Below are 17,525 nucleotides of genomic sequence, written 5' to 3' on the forward strand. Positions count from 1 at the left end.
GCTTGAACGTATTTTATAATGCTCACGGGTTTTCCAAAATATAAATGTTTTACAAGGTTCCATTGATAAGTACCTTGAAGACACATCTATGGATTTGTACAGTATGAATGTATGTCGCAATAATTTCCAATAGTGGATGGAGGTATTAATTACATCGGACTTGTTGAGAAATGGTGCCACTTATGGGCGAAATCGGTACCAGATTTATACGTCTAATGTACGTATAATTTGCTTTTGTCAAATGGACATACATTGAACGTATTAACACACTCAAGGAGATGCAGCAACCATGGAAATTTGTGACCCCAGTGCTTAATCAAGATATCACAAACAATAGATTTGTCACCTTAGGTAAACAATTTGGGGGTATTCCGTGAAATTACTGAAAATTTCTACAAAGTTGAATGACAAAGTGGTCAACCTTTTGATGAATACCAATGTCATTCGGATTTATGTCAACAACATTTAAATGACAGGCTATAGACGCAGGTACTTAATTAAAGTATTTCCCAATTATTCGAGTTACTCGGGGTTTCTCCTAAGAGGTTCTTTGTCTGAGTCATACGCAGGTAAAGCTATAGTAACCTCAATATTTTACGGATGTCCACCCTAATTAATTTTACGCTGTTTTGAGTACGAAGGTTACCAAGCGGTACCTGTGCCAATTCATGGATGAGGCGAAGTATCTCATGGCTGTCTCGATCTCGAAGGAGTTCCAAAAAAGAAAAGCGTTAACAATTAATTACGCATCACTTTGTGGACGGGTAGTCAGACGGGAAATTAACATTTTATCACTTTCACCTAATTTCTGTAATAATTAATTAAAATCTTACGCAATATGAATTATTAGATAATTTCGTGGAATAAGTAGGATAGAAAGAATAGACTTACTAAATGAGCTTGCCTTGTTTCATCAATGTAGTGAGTAGTGATGATGACGGTCGTGCTTCCGGTTTGGGTAATGTTTACCAGGTGATCCCAAATAATCTGCCTGAGAACTGGATCGACGCCAACGGTGGGCTCGTCCAGAATTAGCAGCTCGGGCTCGTGGATCAAAGCGGAGGCGAGCGATACCCGCCGCTGTTGGCCGCCGCTAAGATCGCCCACCGGCTTGTCCGCAGGTGGTAGCATCAGCAGGCTTAACAGGAAGCTTAATCTTTCTTCGATTTCCCTGTTGCGCATTCCGACTAATCCTCCAAAGTAGTGCAAGGTTTCGCGGATGGTAAACTCGCCGTAAAGTGCCAACTCCTGAAATTCACATTGGAAAGGGGGTGCGAGAAAAGGCTTAATTCACCTGCGGCATGTATCCCACGCGCGCGCCTGGGACGCCGCTCCCAGGCGAACCCGGTCTTCCACCCAAAACCCATATTTCACCCGAGTTTAGCTTCTTCCTTCCAATTATACAACCCAGCAGCGTCGTCTTTCCGCACCCGCTTGCGCCCAAAAGTCCGTAACTGCAATTTAAAGTTAGTCCAGCAAGTCGGCGTGGATAACAACTCACATGCTTCCCTTTGGAACGGTCATGTTAAGGTCGTCCAGGACCACGAAGGGATTCTTCTTAGTTCCGTATTGCTTGTAGGCATGGCGAACCCATATCGCTTGTTCTCTCTTGATCTCCAGTGAGGAATGGAACTGATGGTCAACGTCCTCCATCGCAATATTTTCGTTATAGGTTGACATATCGAACTGAAAAGAAAGACAGTCAACTCTTTTTTTCTATGGGACTTGAGGAGGGGATTTATTTTTTTTGGTACCGGAAGCCAGTACCTAATGTGTCAAACTTTGCCTAAAGATAAGTACTTGAAGAAAATGTCGTAAGAGTATGTGAATCCTTGTGGAACACCAAAGGTGATTAGTAAATCGATGAACAACATTTCTTAAGAAGGTGGTTTCGACATAGTAAAGGATTTCAGTATTTGTTTATTATAACAATAAATAAAGTGAAACAGGAAAAGCGCATTAAAGTTTTATGGCCTACTTGTAGTGGTACAATGTAGGTACTCTTATTGTTTAATGGTAATTTCATAATTCAAGTTATTAGATTAAATCTCTTGCGTAAAGTTCATCACATATACTGGCAGGTTTTTTTCTCAACCCATCGTTGCTTTAGGTGGTTAACCTTGAAATACTATAATTTGTCAAACTTCCGCACCTGACGTGCTAATTTGGTTCAAACATGAAACGAAGAACAACAATTAGAGCTCGCAAGAATTACGAAAACATAATGGTTAACGTCAAAAAGAAAAACCACCAATTCTGTTTTCAAAGTTTCCAGAAGGAATTAATCCTAGTTAGGATCGAAAACAGTTGAACCGATCCTTGTCATTTCAAGGGAGTTAGTTGACAGTTGACTTTAACAGAGTTCGTTGATATAGAATTGGCACATACCGAATCAATTTTGTTTTTCAACTACCTGCTAATTTGATTCCTAAACCGTGTAAGTAATATTCTAACGATTTAAATAAAATTCCTAATATTGCCAAAGTATACTAGCCCTAAGATTCTTGAGTCACTTGGGTTCATGAATAGTAATGTTCTTAAGCTTTTCATCAGATTACCTAAAATTTCGAACTACCCCGAAAGTGCTTGTAAGTTTTAAAATTTCTCGGATGTTTAGGATGTATACAGTTCCTATGACTTTCAAGATTTTTAACATTGAGGAATTTTGAAATTCCCCCCGATTTAAATAATCCTTCTCCATCTAGGTATTCCTTTGTCCACTAGTTTAAACGTATGTCAGTCTTGTAGTAAATTTGTTATTACCCTAGTTCTTTGTTTTGCCACTAGAGGCCCTTCGAGTGTTATAGATTTTACAGTGACTTTATAGACACAGTGGTGACAATAGAGTGTCTAATTTTTGATTGTTGCTTGAGATCAGCGGACATGTTGTATCGAGTTTCTACCACAGCTTACTTACTATTTAATGTGTTTTTGCTACATGTGTAATTATGTATGGTTATTCATGATGTATCACTAACATTAAACTTACCGTGCAGGTTATCTGTAGATGCGGTTTTTATTATGAGCAAAATAACGTTTTATGGCAGATAACCTGCACGTTAAGTATGACGTTCCTGATACATCACAGAGAGTTCATCGTGTGTTTAGAATTGCATTGGAATGTGTTGAAATGCCCAAAATTAGATCGATTAGGGTGTACTTCTCACATGTCATACGTGTATCGTATGTTTTGTCTACTTTTTAATTTAGATTTTCGATGCAACATGGCGGCTGGGCTCCTATTGCCGCCACTGTCTCTATAAAGTCGCTGTAATAGATTTTTCTTATTACAATAGTTCTTTGTTTTTCCGCCCGAGGTCGTGCAAATGTTTTCCGTCTTTCTAACATATCATAGCACATTTTATATCTGTGATACGCGGCCATAAAGTACCACTTTATGCCCTAGGGCATTAAGTATCACCATAGTAACTAATTTATACTTACTTAATGACAAAACAAACAAATACTTGCAGGTCATTGAAAATTAGAAACGTCAATTATTGATTGTCAATACCTACTAAATCACAAGATTGGCCTTATTTCGAATAGTTTCTGGAACTTCTTCCTCATTCACGATGAATTGAATTATTTAAAATCACGTTTGACGTTTTGAATGGTTTCAATCACATTAACAAATCTAACATTTACTACCCCTTCTCATTTAAAATTTTTGTGGTGCGATTCACTGACTTCTTAGGGTTAAGGTTATGTAAGTAGTATTACTTAATTTAGGTGTCCCCTCTCAAAACTAAAATTGACGTCAACGTTTGCAGTTTCTGGCAAAACTGTCGTTAAGTGGGCAAAGTTGGAATTGATTTTTTTCAGTGGCCACTCTGTATATAAACACAAGATAACAATTCCAAACGTCAAGACTAATAAAAACAAGGGATTATCCTAATAAATCCAGGGCCTACTGGACCACTTTAAAAATTTTACTACCAATAATTGATTTTTAATTTTTTTCCCGACAAATCATGATTTTACAATCTACCAGTGGCGCACCGAAAAAAAGTTCAGTGGTAGAAAATGGAACATGAAAAAAGGTTTAAGTGGAAGAGCAGACTGTGGCATTGCCGCAGTACTGAACTTCGCCCTTAATTTTAATGTACTGGAATAAATTCTTGTTTTTTTTTTTAATAATAAAGGCAATATTATTATTATTATTAAAAAACAACACTCCGTAGATTCTCAATATCATTGACATGACTAATGATGTAAGCCGTTCAGCGTAACTTATATTTCAAATTCGAGCAAAATATGTCTAAAACTGTACGAGATATCCAGAAAAAAATGTGAACACACTGTAAATCGGTAACGACACGTTTGAGGACTTTTGCTCGTGAAGTAAGTCAAAGCAACTTTATCAGAAGCGTATAAATGGAATAGATGAATAGAGTCAAGTACGTATCTTTCCCAAAAATGTCGATTGTATTAGTGAAATACAAACCCATAAAAGTAAGTACGATATCATTCTATCAATCCGCCTAGTGTCATTAAAAAATTAAATTAAAAATCAAATAATGTCATTAGGAGCACAGAATTATAATATGGTGCATGGGTGCAAGCACGGTGCAAGTAATGCAATAAATTTACACATCCCTACTCTCTCTAAAGCTAGTTTCCTGTACCAGGAGCACATTTACTAGGTTTAAGAACTTACTAAATGAAAATTTGATCGACTACTTTCCCTTTCAGCGTTATGTTCTCTTGACACGAATATCCGAACCAAAATTTATTGTTTTAGATGCTGATCTTCCCCTGTCTTTTCGTACGACGAAAACCAACCCTGACACCAAAATTGTATCCAAAAGGATTTTGGTGGTATTAGGACCATAGAAGTGCAGGTAAATAAGTATCAACCTTTTCTAACGTATCTATAGATTGTAGCAGGAGCATAGAAATTGAAAAAGATGTTTAATTGATTGACTTAATTGATAAATTTTGTGCAAAGGTAAATTGCTTTACGATGCTACTGGTTGGTACCTACCTGTAAAATTGCTGTGAAATAAAAGGAGGCATGGGGGAGATACTAGCAGGGTTTTTTTTTATTAAAAAAAAACCATGTAGGTACCTTTATTGAAACGGTCCTCTTTGTTTCCAAAATCAAGCCCATCTCTCGCACCGAGCAAGGTGACAAAGAAATCATCGAATCCCCATCACCATAGCAATTACGTTTAAACACGCAAATGCTTAATTATATGGAATTAAATTAAGAGGAAAACGTTTATCGTAAGTCCACGCACATAATCTAAATTACAATTACAGGAAGAAATAGAGATCGGCACAGTTTAGCTATCTGTCTCAGGTTGGCCAAATCCGAAAAAAAAATGCCAAAAATTCAAAAATTTTCTTACACTGGAAAATCTTTGATGACCTACTTGCGATGGCACGAATGTTACGTGTAGGTGTATTGTTTTGATATAAATTTCATAATTTATGTTTATTAATTGAATCATTGCGTAAATTTTAAATATAAACATCACTGCAGGATGTTTGCAAAGCATTTGGGCAAACTTCCGCACGGACGTATTTTTGAATGACTGCACCCCAAAACGGTTCATGAGTGCACCAAATTAATTGAAATTCTTTACCTAATTACTTGGTCCTCCAGCGAATTCGGTGGGTTTCATACTTCTGTTAGCACGCACAGTTAATTGTTGAAAACGAAAGCGAAACGCACGTTTATTGTTCAACGGCCATTGATCAACTAACATTTTAAAATAATAAATTTTGTAATGCACTTACCTGATTATTTTGTACTAGAGGGGATAACGTAGAGACCTAGACCTCAGCTTCAAGGCACTTTCAGTTTACCTACGCTGATTTAGGCTTCATCCTCCAGCAGAGATTCGAAAAGTGAAACTTGAGGCCCTTAGCATTCCATCATCGAGACACCTCAGATCCGATTCGCCCTGACCATTTTTTCCAACTTAGTCAAAGTGGTTTGCAATGGCAGACTTGTTTTAAATAATAAGCGCAATTTGCAGCGACGCACTGTAAACCTTGGCACCATCGTATAGGCCAATGATCTTGAAGGCCGCATTTCCTGTTTTTTTTACTGAACTGTGCCGTATAATATTGGTAATAATACGTAAATTAAAAACCATATCATCTATAAGTCTTAGTCCTGCACAAGTAAGTTTAAAGTTGGGTCTCCTGACCGCGCCAAAAGGTTTCTGCTTCTTGACCTGAAGCAGAAATTGCTTGCGGTTAATTGATCAACATGTTACGTTAGGGAATCAATATCTCTTATCTACCCAAAACGGGAACAAAATCAATATTTTTTGTGACACATCACACTGTTACCACTACAAGGAAGAATCAATTGCAATCTTTATGGTGACATTTTTAACGTATCTCCCAAATTAAATTCATTAAAACGACGCATACTTATTTATTAATTTAACTCGTAACCCGTAACAAAACCCCGAACTGCCAGGTTATGGATCCCAATACAAAGTGCTCATCCAGGTGAATTTACTTACATTTTTTCGGTCTGGGGAATGAATTCTCTATAAAACTCTATTCAAAATAACCAAAATACTTTCTTTGGATTCGATTACTATCAATAAGTACAGTACAAAGTCTGTTCATTTCATTGGTTCTTCTAGGTCGATTCGTTTAGGAATATTAAAATTGCTTCAAATAAATTTATTACGCGAATAAAAGAATCGACCGCTACCTTATACAAATCAAAAATTTAAAATAACCTACAGTAGGTAATTGGCGTGGATCAGATTCCTTTCAGGTTACACTTGGTTTTGTCTTTGTGATACTCCCTTTAAAAATATGGCAACAGATCGCTCCTCTGGTATGGCTGACTCGGTAACGAATGCAAAACAAAAATGTCCAAACCTATTATGAATCGGAACAAACTAGCTTAACATTGGAGAAAATGATACTCGAGGTCGTTGTTACTTATGCACAGAAACACAATTTCAAATTTTGCATTGTGTTGATACCTACTCATTTTGTGCTAGGTAATGCACCGATGAATTTCCTGCTGCATGCCGTTGTATACAAATTTGATTTATCGCACAAGGTGCTGCCCAAATGCGTTACCCAACTCTGAGAGACTTGTTAAATTCGTTAACTCGTTCCATACGAATTCTTCAGTACTATTCGTATAAATTTCACTCAATAATTGCACGTTTTGGTTCTGGAATTTCGACCGCAAACTTTCAGACATAAGCGAAATAAACACAAAATGTTACGCGCCTGCTTTTATAGCTTCGCTAAAAATTCAATTTCAGCGCACTTAAAATGATACACAGTGGTTCGCGAAAATCAACTTCAACGATAGAAAACCTTCACGTACAAACCGTGCACGTTGCTCACTCGAAAAAGTCAGCTCTCCGCTCTCCCACTTCTCTCGCCCGTTAGAACATCTGAAACGGGACCTATGTTCTGAACGAAACAATCTCGCGTAGTACCTTTGTAAACCAACGGGAAACCCGCATTTCCGCCACGTGCTTGGGTTTTCACTGTTCACATCGCGGTAACCGCGCTCGCTTCCCGTAATACGTTTCTTTATATGGCTTGTTACAGCTAGACATATTTTCGTTCATGTTCGCTAAGAAGCGGTACATGTGTAAATTTGATGAAGCTGGACAAAATACAACTTTAAAAAATAGTTTTTTAAATTCTAAAGCGACCACCCGTTATGCAGTTTAATCAGATTAAGCATGACAGAGAAGAAATTACCAAATGTAAAGAATTCCGGTTTGACTCTAAAATTTGTTATTAACTTTGGTTTAGGTGCACTCAATGATCTAATCCTGGACAACTTTGATTTTGTGCTAGCAATATTCCCTTTTGTTTTATTTCCGTTTATGACCTAGCTGATCTGATTGATTGAAATCGCCACCTTCGTTTCGGAAATAAGTGACGAAATCTGATGCGTCGGTTGTGACGGCTAGTGAGGCTCCCTGCTTGGGGTGCACTAGTTGAACCTTGGATTTGTTGAAGGTTTCCTATGCAACAAACTAACTTTAAATGAGAAACTGAATTTTTCTATCAAAACCAATTCTAATTCATAAATGGTAAAAATATATGCAATACAAACGGATTGAAATATAGCTAGAGGTTGTGTCACACTTACTGCCACAACAGGGTCACACATTTGATGGCCGTTCGCCATGTAGGATCATAAATTACGCGACGGTAATACTATAACTATTGATAGTTTTCTTTTCTTTCGAAAGACGCGATAATTCCTTTTTCCGTTTTGATTTCCGTTCCGATAAAAATACCCGCAATAACCATTTGGTTTTTTGATGCCCGAATCTCGCCGAGAACGAATTTACTCAGAGATACCAATTAATTGCTCGTGTTGTGCTCGAGAAATAATATCTTGGACCACTTGTTAAACGGATCTCATAACCCAAGACGGAATACCTCTCCAAAATATCCCGGAATGATCCCTACTATCCTTTGTTTTTTTCCAAAATCGCATCCAATAATTAAAATTGACCATACTTGGTTAAGAGCAGTATTGTTTGGCAGTACTCCCCGAGTGCCTGTGTCACTGATTCTTAAGAAGATAATTCCTATTATATATTTCTCTGTGTTCAATGGTGGTGACGAATAGGAAATATTTATTAACAAATGTGTCCCTCTAATATACTTTCATGCTGATTCATGTACTTACTGAATGTATGTTGAAGTTTTCGGACAGCTGCTATCCCAAATTTTATGGAAGGGGGAAGTATGAAAAAAATAAACCAAACGAATGTAAAAATAATTTAATAAAGCTAACCCTTTTTCACTTTTAATAACACTATACTAAATAATAGGAATATTAAGGACCAAACTGTAATAGATATAAATCCCATGTACACAACTGGCGACGTTATTCCCCAACCTCGCTGCAAAATGCTTCGCAAACTTTCGGTTGCTTTTGTTAGTGGCAAAAAAATTGAACATAATTGCAAAAGATAGTGCATGCCTTCAATTGGCCACACAATTCCAGATAACATCACCAAAGGGAAAAGGCTACCCAGTGCAGTATACGTGGCCATCCGTTCGGAATCAACTCCACACGATATTGCGAATCCTGAAATTTTAACCTTGGTACCTTTGGGCACGACCAACACTGAACTTACCGAAACACATCCCACAAAAGCCAGTCAGAATGGAGAGTAAAGTAACTAAAAGTACGGATCCATTCAGAGTAAGTTCAAATATCACAAAGGACCACACCAGAACGATTGTCAGCTGTACCATCATCAGCACGAACTGAGTAATGATGTGAGTAATTAAGAGCTCTATGGGAGTTACCCCGCTCACCATAGCTCTTTCGATACTGCCCTGATTTCTTTGAATTAACATCGCACCGGCTGTCAACGCAACGGACAAAAAGAAGATGGTCCTACAATTAAGACGTGTGTTGCCGTCGTGGCCAAAAAAATTAAACACTCACGTCAGGATCATTCCTGGATTAACGAAATCAGTAAAATTGGGATAATTTAAACCGTACACCGGCTTTTTCCATTGAAATGGTACCGCAACCACGCGCGGACTGTAATCACACGATTCCAAATATCCACCGATGAAATCCCGGAAGCTCTCGTACATGTATATCTTGAGGAATGTGGCGATGTCTTTGCTGGTGGTGTCGCGTAGCACATCGATCTCGCTTGCTGTGATATCCCACGGTTCCGCGTCGCGCCATTCTGCGATGCGTGCTTGCAGTGCCGTGGTGTAGTTGGACTTGATTACTATGGAAGCGTACGTTTTGCCTTTGAGTACCGAATTGGTCGCCTCGTAGTCGCTTTCGTAGTAAACCTGTAACAAACCAAAGATTCAAACGACTAATTGGTGAGGGATGAGAATTTTCACACACAAGGCCCTTCAGGAACTTGCTACTTACGAATTTGACATCCTTTTTCCCCAAGTAGCTAAGGTAACTGCAACTGAGCGTTGTGCTATTACACTGCAGCGTGGAATCGCAGTTCACATTATTCCCCGTTTCGTAATTGACAATCGCCACTGTCAAGCCTTTCGGATTGAGTCCTATCCCCATACAGAACAACGACATCTGTACGAGCGGTAACATAACAACGAACAGGACGAGAGGGAAATTTCGCGACATCCACAGTCCGTTGATCCACACCAGCGTCGTAATATGATTCCAATGTATGGACGGGAGCAATTGCAACCTGTCGAAGGTCGACTTTTCCACATACGTCAGATCGATCGGCGCCCTAACGTGCTGTCCCTTAGATCTACTAGTGACTGTATCTCCGAAGCCCTTCGGCGCTTCACCGTTCGGCATACCTTCTATATCGGCCGATTCGTTAACGACCCCATTTCCGTTTTGGTTCGTCAAATTTTGCTTGACGCTCAATCGCAGAAACACTTCCTCCAAGCTATCGGTGCCGAAACGTGCCAAAAGGGCCGCCGGTGATTCTTCTGCTAGGAAATGTCCCCCTCGCATTAAACCAATCTGCAAAGAAATATTATTACAACCATAAACTGAAAAAGTGTTCACCTTCAAATTCATTTTCTGGGTTTCTTTACCTATCGAATGATTTTTAACCCGTGTAGGGGTTTTTACTGCGTGTCGTAAGAGGCGACAGATGTTAAGGGGTAGGGGTGTTTTAGGCTTTGTAGTGTAGGCAAATTTTAAGACGCGTTAGTAGGATCAAAGGGTACCCTACTCTTGGGTAGGATGTACATCAATTGTGACGTTGCTAGATTTTGACATTTTTACTGGGCAAAGAGACTAGATGGTTAACCACCTGCAGACTTCAGATAGGACACCGCGTTCTTAAGTTGGAAAAGGTTTCGTGTTTTTAATTATTCTAAGAGTTTTTTTATTAGGTCAAGGCTAATTACTTTCAATTTTAACGACTTTTCCAAATAAGATTGGCACCACCATGGTTGATGCGACTACGCAGGCATAGTAGGTTAATTTTATGATATCTTCCGAAAAAAAAAGATTTTTATTGTTATTCAACAAAATGCAACTTCGTTCTCTAGAGAACTAACATACCTATTTCAAACAAACCAAAAGCGGACCTAAAAAAGCGGCAGAGCACCTGGGTGGGACCCCACGGGGTCATTAGATTTAACACACAACAAGGTGGTCAACATTTTGCTGAATAGGAATGTCATTCAGATTTATCTCAAAAACATTTAAATGACAGCTTATAGACGTATAGGTACTTAATTAAAGTATTTCCCAATTATATTCGAGTTTCTCAGGGTTTCCCCTAAGAAGTTCTATGTCTGAGTCATACGTAAAGCTAGAGTAACCTCAATATTTTACGGATGTCCACCTAAATTAATTTTACGTTGTTGTGAGTAGCAAGGTTACCAAGCGGTACCTGTGCCAATCCATGGGTGGAGGGAAATATCTCAAGGCTGCCTCGATCGGATTCGAAGGAGTTCCAAAAGACACCTTGTGGACGGGTACAGTCAGACAGGAAATTAACATTTTATTACTTTCACCTAATTTCTGTAATAATTAACACCAACCTTACGCAATATGAATTATTATTGATCATTTCGTCGAATAAGTCTGATAGAAAGAAAAAGAATAGACTTACTAAATGAGCTTGCCTTGTTTCATCAATGTAGTGAGTAGTGATGATGATGGTCGTGCTTCCGGTTTGGGTAATATTTACTAAGTGATCCCAAATAATCTGCCTGAGAACTGGGTCGACGCCAACGGTGGGCTCGTCCAGAATTAGCAGCTCGGGTTCGTGGATCAAAGCGGAGGCGAGCGATACCCGCCGCTGTTGACCGCCACTAAGAACACCCAACTGCTTGTCCGCAGGTGGTAGCATCAGCAGATTTATCAGGAAACTTAATCTTTCTTCGATTTTCTTGTTGCACACTCCGACTAATCCGCCGAAGTAGTGCAAGGTTTCGCGGATGGTAAACTCGCCGTAAAGTGCCAACTCCTGAAACTCACATTGGAAAGGGGGTGCGAGAAAAGGCTTAATTCACCTGCGGCATGTATCCCACACGAGCGCCTGGAACGCCGCTCCCAGGCGAACCAGGTCTTCCACCCAAAACCCATATTTCACCCGAGTTTAGCTTCTTCCTTCCAATTATACAACCCAGCAACGTCGTCTTTCCGCACCCGCTTGCACCCAAAAGTCCGTAACTGCAATGTAAGTTAGTCCAGAAAGTAGGCGTGGATAACAACTCACATGCTTCCCTTTGGAACGGTCATGTTAAGATCGTCCAGGACCACGAAGGGATTCTTCTTAGTTCCGTATTGCTTGTAGGCATGGCGAACCCATATCGCTTGTTCTCTCTTGATCTCCAGTGAGGAATGGAACTGATGGTCAACGTCCTCCATCGCAATATTTTCGTTATAGGTTGACATATCGAACTGAAAAGAAAGACAATCAACTCTTTTTTTCTATGGGACTTGAGGAGGGGATTTATTTTTTTTGGTACCGGAAGCCAGTAATGTGTCAAACTTTGCCTAAAGATAGGTACTTGAAGAAAAGGTCGTAAGAGTGTGTGCAACCTTGTGGAACACCAAAAGTGATTAATAAATCGATGAACAATATTTCTTAAGAAGGTTGTTTCGACATAGGTAAATGATTTCGGTATTTGTTTATATTATAACAATAAATAAGTGAAACAGGAAAAAGGCATTAAAATTTTATGGCGTGCTTGGTACAATGTAGTGTACCTACTCATTGTTTTATGGTAATTTTATAATTCAAGTTATTAGATTAAAGTTCATCGCATATACTGGCAGGTTTTTTACCCAACCCATCGCTGCTTTAGGTGGTTAACCTTGAAATACTAATTTGCCAAATTTCCGCAACTGACGTCAATGTTTGTATGGGTAAGTCGATCGACCTGATAAATAATAGATTGATCAATTATTTGATTATCGACTACCTGCTAAATTTGCTACCTAATCGGTAACATTGTTAATATCCAAAGTCCTAAGATTCTAACGATTCAAAAGAAAAGAGTCTTAAGATTTCCTTATTACCACCCTACTAGCCCTAAGATTCTTGAGTTATTCATAAAATCTTGAGATGTATAAGATTCCAATGAATAGTACTTAAAGAAAAAACCTAAAATTTCCAAAATTCTCAAATTATTAGAATGCCCCGGGATTTCTTAGATTGTAACTTTTAAAATTCTTAGGATTTCTAGAATGTGTACAGTTCCTATGATCCGGAACAAAGATCACAAAGCCTTCCCCATAAATTTCATTAATTATTTTTATTATAATTATAATAATGAAATTTCTGGGGAAGGTTTTGTGATCTTTGTTCCGGATTATCATTTACCACATTTCGACCTTCCCTGAGAGAATGGATACTCAACAAGTCAGTTCCTATGTCTTTCGCGATTCTTAGCATTACGAAATTTTAGCCATGTTAGGCGATTAAGATACATACGATTTTTAAGATCTCTATGATTAATATAGAGTTCCTGACGCTTATGCTGCTACCTAAATTCTTATTTTCATATTCCAAATCCGTTCGGATGGACGGAGAAAGTGGCCATAATAGCACTTTCAACATAAGTTGGAAAATAAGTTAAAAATGGAGACATTGATAAACAGCGTGTCTTTAATTGAGTAGGATAACATGGCTATCTTTGTTGTTATTGTACTTGCAGATTCGGTTAAATTGGCAAAGTTGTGTAGTTTTTTATGTTGATGGATATTCCCAATATTTTGAAAAAAATAATTCGTTTCGTAAATAATTGGCAAAAAGTGAATTTCTTCAATTTTAAAAAGTTCAAATATTTTAGTAACAAAGAGAGCTATCAAAAAAAGTTTATTGCCGTGAGAAATACATTGCAAACTTCGAGTCGAAAATGCAAGTAGGTTGATTCCCAAATACGAAGTGTTTGCACTGGTTTTGTAATTTTTTTCTCTATCGAGTGACGTAAAAATCCAATATGGCGTCCATTTAAAATAAGGAAGTTGTTGTCAATATCTCTAAAACCGCCATTCTGACGTTTTTTTTCCACACCCATTGAATTGATCCCATCGAATTTTGCAACTTTTATTTGAAACTCTTTTTGATAGCTCTCTGAACTTTTTAAAAATAACGATTTTTCCTTTTTTCCAATTATCTACGAAACGATTTATTTTTTCAAATTATCGCATCAGAATATCCATTAGCATCAAAAACTACGTAACCTTGCTAATTTAAGCAAATCTGTAGGTATAATAATAATAAAGATAGTCATGTTATCCTACTCAATTTAAGACACCCTGTATAAATAATATTTAGAAAAATTGCATGCCGTGTGCTGTCAGGATGCGCGCAGTACCGGCAATAAAAAACCTGGCATGGCACATACAAATACACGAAATAAATCAACTACAACAAAATACACAAGTAAAACATCTCAAATTGTACGATAAAAATGCGGTAATCGGATCAAATGCAGTTAAAAAATTAATAAAAACAAAACACAGGAGACATCGTAAATGCAAGTGGCAAACATGATTAAATAAATTTAGTGCAAAAACACATTAAAATATATGTACGATCAATTGAGATAAAAACAACTCGAAAAATGATAAATTGCATGTACATAGAAAACATCAATAGGCATGGCTCTACTCCAGCCCCAGTTAAAATTAATTTAGCACGCGAAGTACATGTGAGAATGTCAATAGCAAGTATTCACGTGACAGTCGATTGCCGCACAAGGAAAACATATTTTAAATAGAGGAAATGTTAATTAGAGGGCCGAGAATAAAATGGTTACTACCTGTAAATATACTTTCAAAACATAACAAACAAAATAATCAATGAGGGAACGCGTGATGTCCTCCATTGACGCCATTCCTTCCTCCTAACCCACGCTAACTTTCCCCTAGCTTCGTTATGAAAATCCCCCAGTCTTCGGTTTCTGCGAAACACGGTCGAAGTCGACGTAGCACGATTGATGTATACAAAGCGTATCGTGTTTTTGTTTCAGACTTAAAGGTCTATAAGGACCATAAAGGTAGAAGACTGCCACAAATTTTATTAGAGATATACTGTGTGTTCCTAAATATTATATAAATACAGAAGGGGCTAATTTTTTGACTTATTTTATGACTAAAAGTTCATGATAGGTCCGCAAACGCTTCGTTGCCTATCTACAGGGTGTAAAATCTTTACAGTACACTTTACAATGTATAAACATATGCAAACACAAGATACAGTTCCAAATGTCAAATGTCAAGACTAATAAAATCAATAAAAGCAGAGCCTACTGGACCATTTTAAAAACCTTACTTTCATTTAGCTAACTACCAAAAATTGATTTTTATTTTTTCTCGATAACAGTCGCAAAAAATTGCAAGAGATCAAAAAGTTTCTAAAGAAGTTATTATTTTACAAGCTACCAATGGCGCACCGAAATAAAGTTTGGGAGTAGAAAATGGAACATGACCCCTGAAAAAAAACCCGTAGATTCTCACTACCATTGACATGACCAATGATGTAAGCCGTTCTAACTTTCAAGTTTGAGCAAAATATCTCTAAAACTGCAAGAAACAAAGAAAAAAGTTTAAAAATCTTGAAATTTTAGCATCCTGTAGATCGATAACGAAGCGTTTGCGGACCTATGTTTATAACTTTCAGTCATTTAGCCCTTTCCGTATTTACTTCATATTTAGGAACACCTTGTATAGAAGTAAGGAGTTGACCATTCACCAAGCATTTATGTAAGTTCGACACAAAACCCCTTCCCAAAAAAGCATCAGGAGCGTATAAAGTGGAATAAATGAGTATAGTCAAGTACCTACCCTTACCAGAAATATTAGCTGTATTAGAAAAATAAAAACCCATAAAAGTAAGTAGGCTATCAAATCAATTTAAAAAAAAACTGATGTCATGAGGACACAGAATTAGATGGTGCAATTAATGCGATACATTTACAGATTCCTACTCGTCTACCCTTCCTGATTCAAAAAGTAAGCTGCTTTCCTGTACCAGGATCAATATAAGTTTAAGAATTTACTAATTGAATCCACTACCTTCCACTTCAGCCGTATGTTCCCCTGACAAACACCCTAAACAGAATTTAATTTTTAGGCGCACAGAAGATTGGTGCGGACTTCCCATGTCTGTTCGTACTATAAAAACCAGTTCAGAATTTATTTTCTCCTGATATCAAAATTGTATTCAAACAATGTATTAGGACCGTAGAAGTGCAGGTGTAATCTCCTCCAAAGTGTAGATTGTATCAGGAGCATAGAAATTTAATTTCGATTACGTCATTGATTCGCTTGATTGATAATTTTGCAAAAGTAAATTGCTTCACGATGCTACTAGTTTGAACCTGCAGAATTGCTGTGAAATAGAAGCAAGCATCGGAAGATACAGCTAGCAGGGTTGCTTAAAAATTGAGCAAGGGTGTTGGTGAAGCACAAAATGTGGGTGCAGCTTTCTTTTACCTGCTATACGCGTGTGTTTCCTCATATTTTTGAATATAAATTTCAACGACCTCGTTGATTATACGCTTTAAAATTTGAACTTTAATAGAAAATCGATAATTTATTATAATTAATTGTTATTGCTTCTTAACAAATTCCTTTATTTAAAAAATATGTTCTTTTGAACCTTTTTTGAAACGGTCCTCTTTGTTTCCAAAATCAACCCCGTCTGTCGCACCGGGCAAGGTATAAAAGACAAAGAAATCATCGAATCCCGATCACCATAGCAATTAAGTTTAAACACGCAAATGTTTAATTATATGGAATTAAATTAAGAGGAAAATGATTATCGTAGGTCCACGCACCTAATCTAAAATATAATTACAGGAAGAAAAAGAGCTACTTACCCACAGTTAGCTACCTAATCTGAGATCCGCCAAATCCGCAAAAAAGTGCCAAAAATTTTCTTCACTGGAAAATCTTTGTGACCTACTTGCGATGACACGAATGTATATATTGTTTCGATATAAATTTCATAATTTATGTTTATTAATTGAATCATTACGTAAATTTTGAAAATAAACATCACTGCAGGATGTTTGCAAAACAATTGGGCTACTTCCGCACGGACGGATTTCTGAATGGTTGCACACCAAAAGTGTTCATGAGTGCACCAAATTAATGGAAACTCTTAACTAACTAATGGACGATTTACCTAATTATTTGGTCTTCCACTAAATTCGGTGCGTTTCATACTTCTTTCAGTACGCACAGTTAATTGTCGAAAACGAAAGCGACACGCACGTTTATTATTCAACGGCCATTACTGAACTAACATTTTAAAATAACAAATTTTGTAATTCACTTACCTGATCATTTCGCACTAGAGGGGATAACGTAGAAGACCTAGACCTCCAGCTTCAAGGCTCTTTCAGTTCACCTAAGCAGGTTTTGGAATCATCCTCCAGCAGATATTCGAAAGTGAAACTTGGGGCATTTAGCATTCCATCGAGACACCTCAGATCCGATTGATATTAATGAAAATCCCTGACCATTTTCCCCAAACTTAATCAAAGTGGTTTGCAATGGCAGGCTCGCTTTAAATAAGCGCAATTTACAGCGACACACTGTAAACCTTGGCACAAACTTATGGGCC

At 37.6% G+C, this 17,525-nt stretch overlaps 2 protein-coding genes across 3 annotated transcripts; both read right to left on the reverse strand.

Annotated features, from left to right (window-relative positions):
• Positions 1-846: 846 nt before the first annotated feature.
• LOC116176171 (ABC transporter G family member 23-like) lies at positions 847-5,920 on the reverse strand. The gene is made up of 4 exons (XM_031494649.1): positions 5,746-5,920; positions 1,502-1,686; positions 1,295-1,454; positions 847-1,248 (listed from the first exon to the last, which is right to left on the reverse strand). Exons 2-4 carry the CDS (start codon positions 1,678-1,680, stop codon positions 847-849), a joined length of 741 nt encoding a protein of 246 aa, XP_031350509.1. The 5' UTR covers positions 1,681-1,686; positions 5,746-5,920.
• Positions 5,921-8,728: 2,808 nt separating this feature from the next.
• LOC116177225 (ABC transporter G family member 20-like) lies at positions 8,729-17,525 on the reverse strand. Of its 2 annotated transcripts, none has more exons than XM_031496136.1 (8): positions 17,239-17,525; positions 12,162-12,346; positions 11,956-12,115; positions 11,553-11,909; positions 9,872-10,447; positions 9,422-9,786; positions 9,105-9,370; positions 8,729-9,055 (listed from the first exon to the last, which is right to left on the reverse strand). In XM_031496136.1, exons 2-8 carry the CDS (start codon positions 12,338-12,340, stop codon positions 8,754-8,756), a joined length of 2,205 nt encoding a protein of 734 aa, XP_031351996.1. In that variant the 5' UTR covers positions 12,341-12,346; positions 17,239-17,525; the 3' UTR covers positions 8,729-8,753. The 2 variants fall into 2 exon arrangements, with proteins under 2 accessions (XP_031351996.1, XP_031351994.1); XM_031496134.1 differs by lacking the exon at positions 17,239-17,525 and adding an exon at positions 17,085-17,201.

Source organism: Photinus pyralis, unplaced genomic scaffold (genome assembly GCF_008802855.1).
Source record: "Photinus pyralis isolate 1611_PpyrPB1 unplaced genomic scaffold, Ppyr1.3 Ppyr1.4_LG7, whole genome shotgun sequence".
In the NCBI taxonomy this organism is placed as follows: Eukaryota; Metazoa; Arthropoda; class Insecta; order Coleoptera; family Lampyridae; genus Photinus; species Photinus pyralis.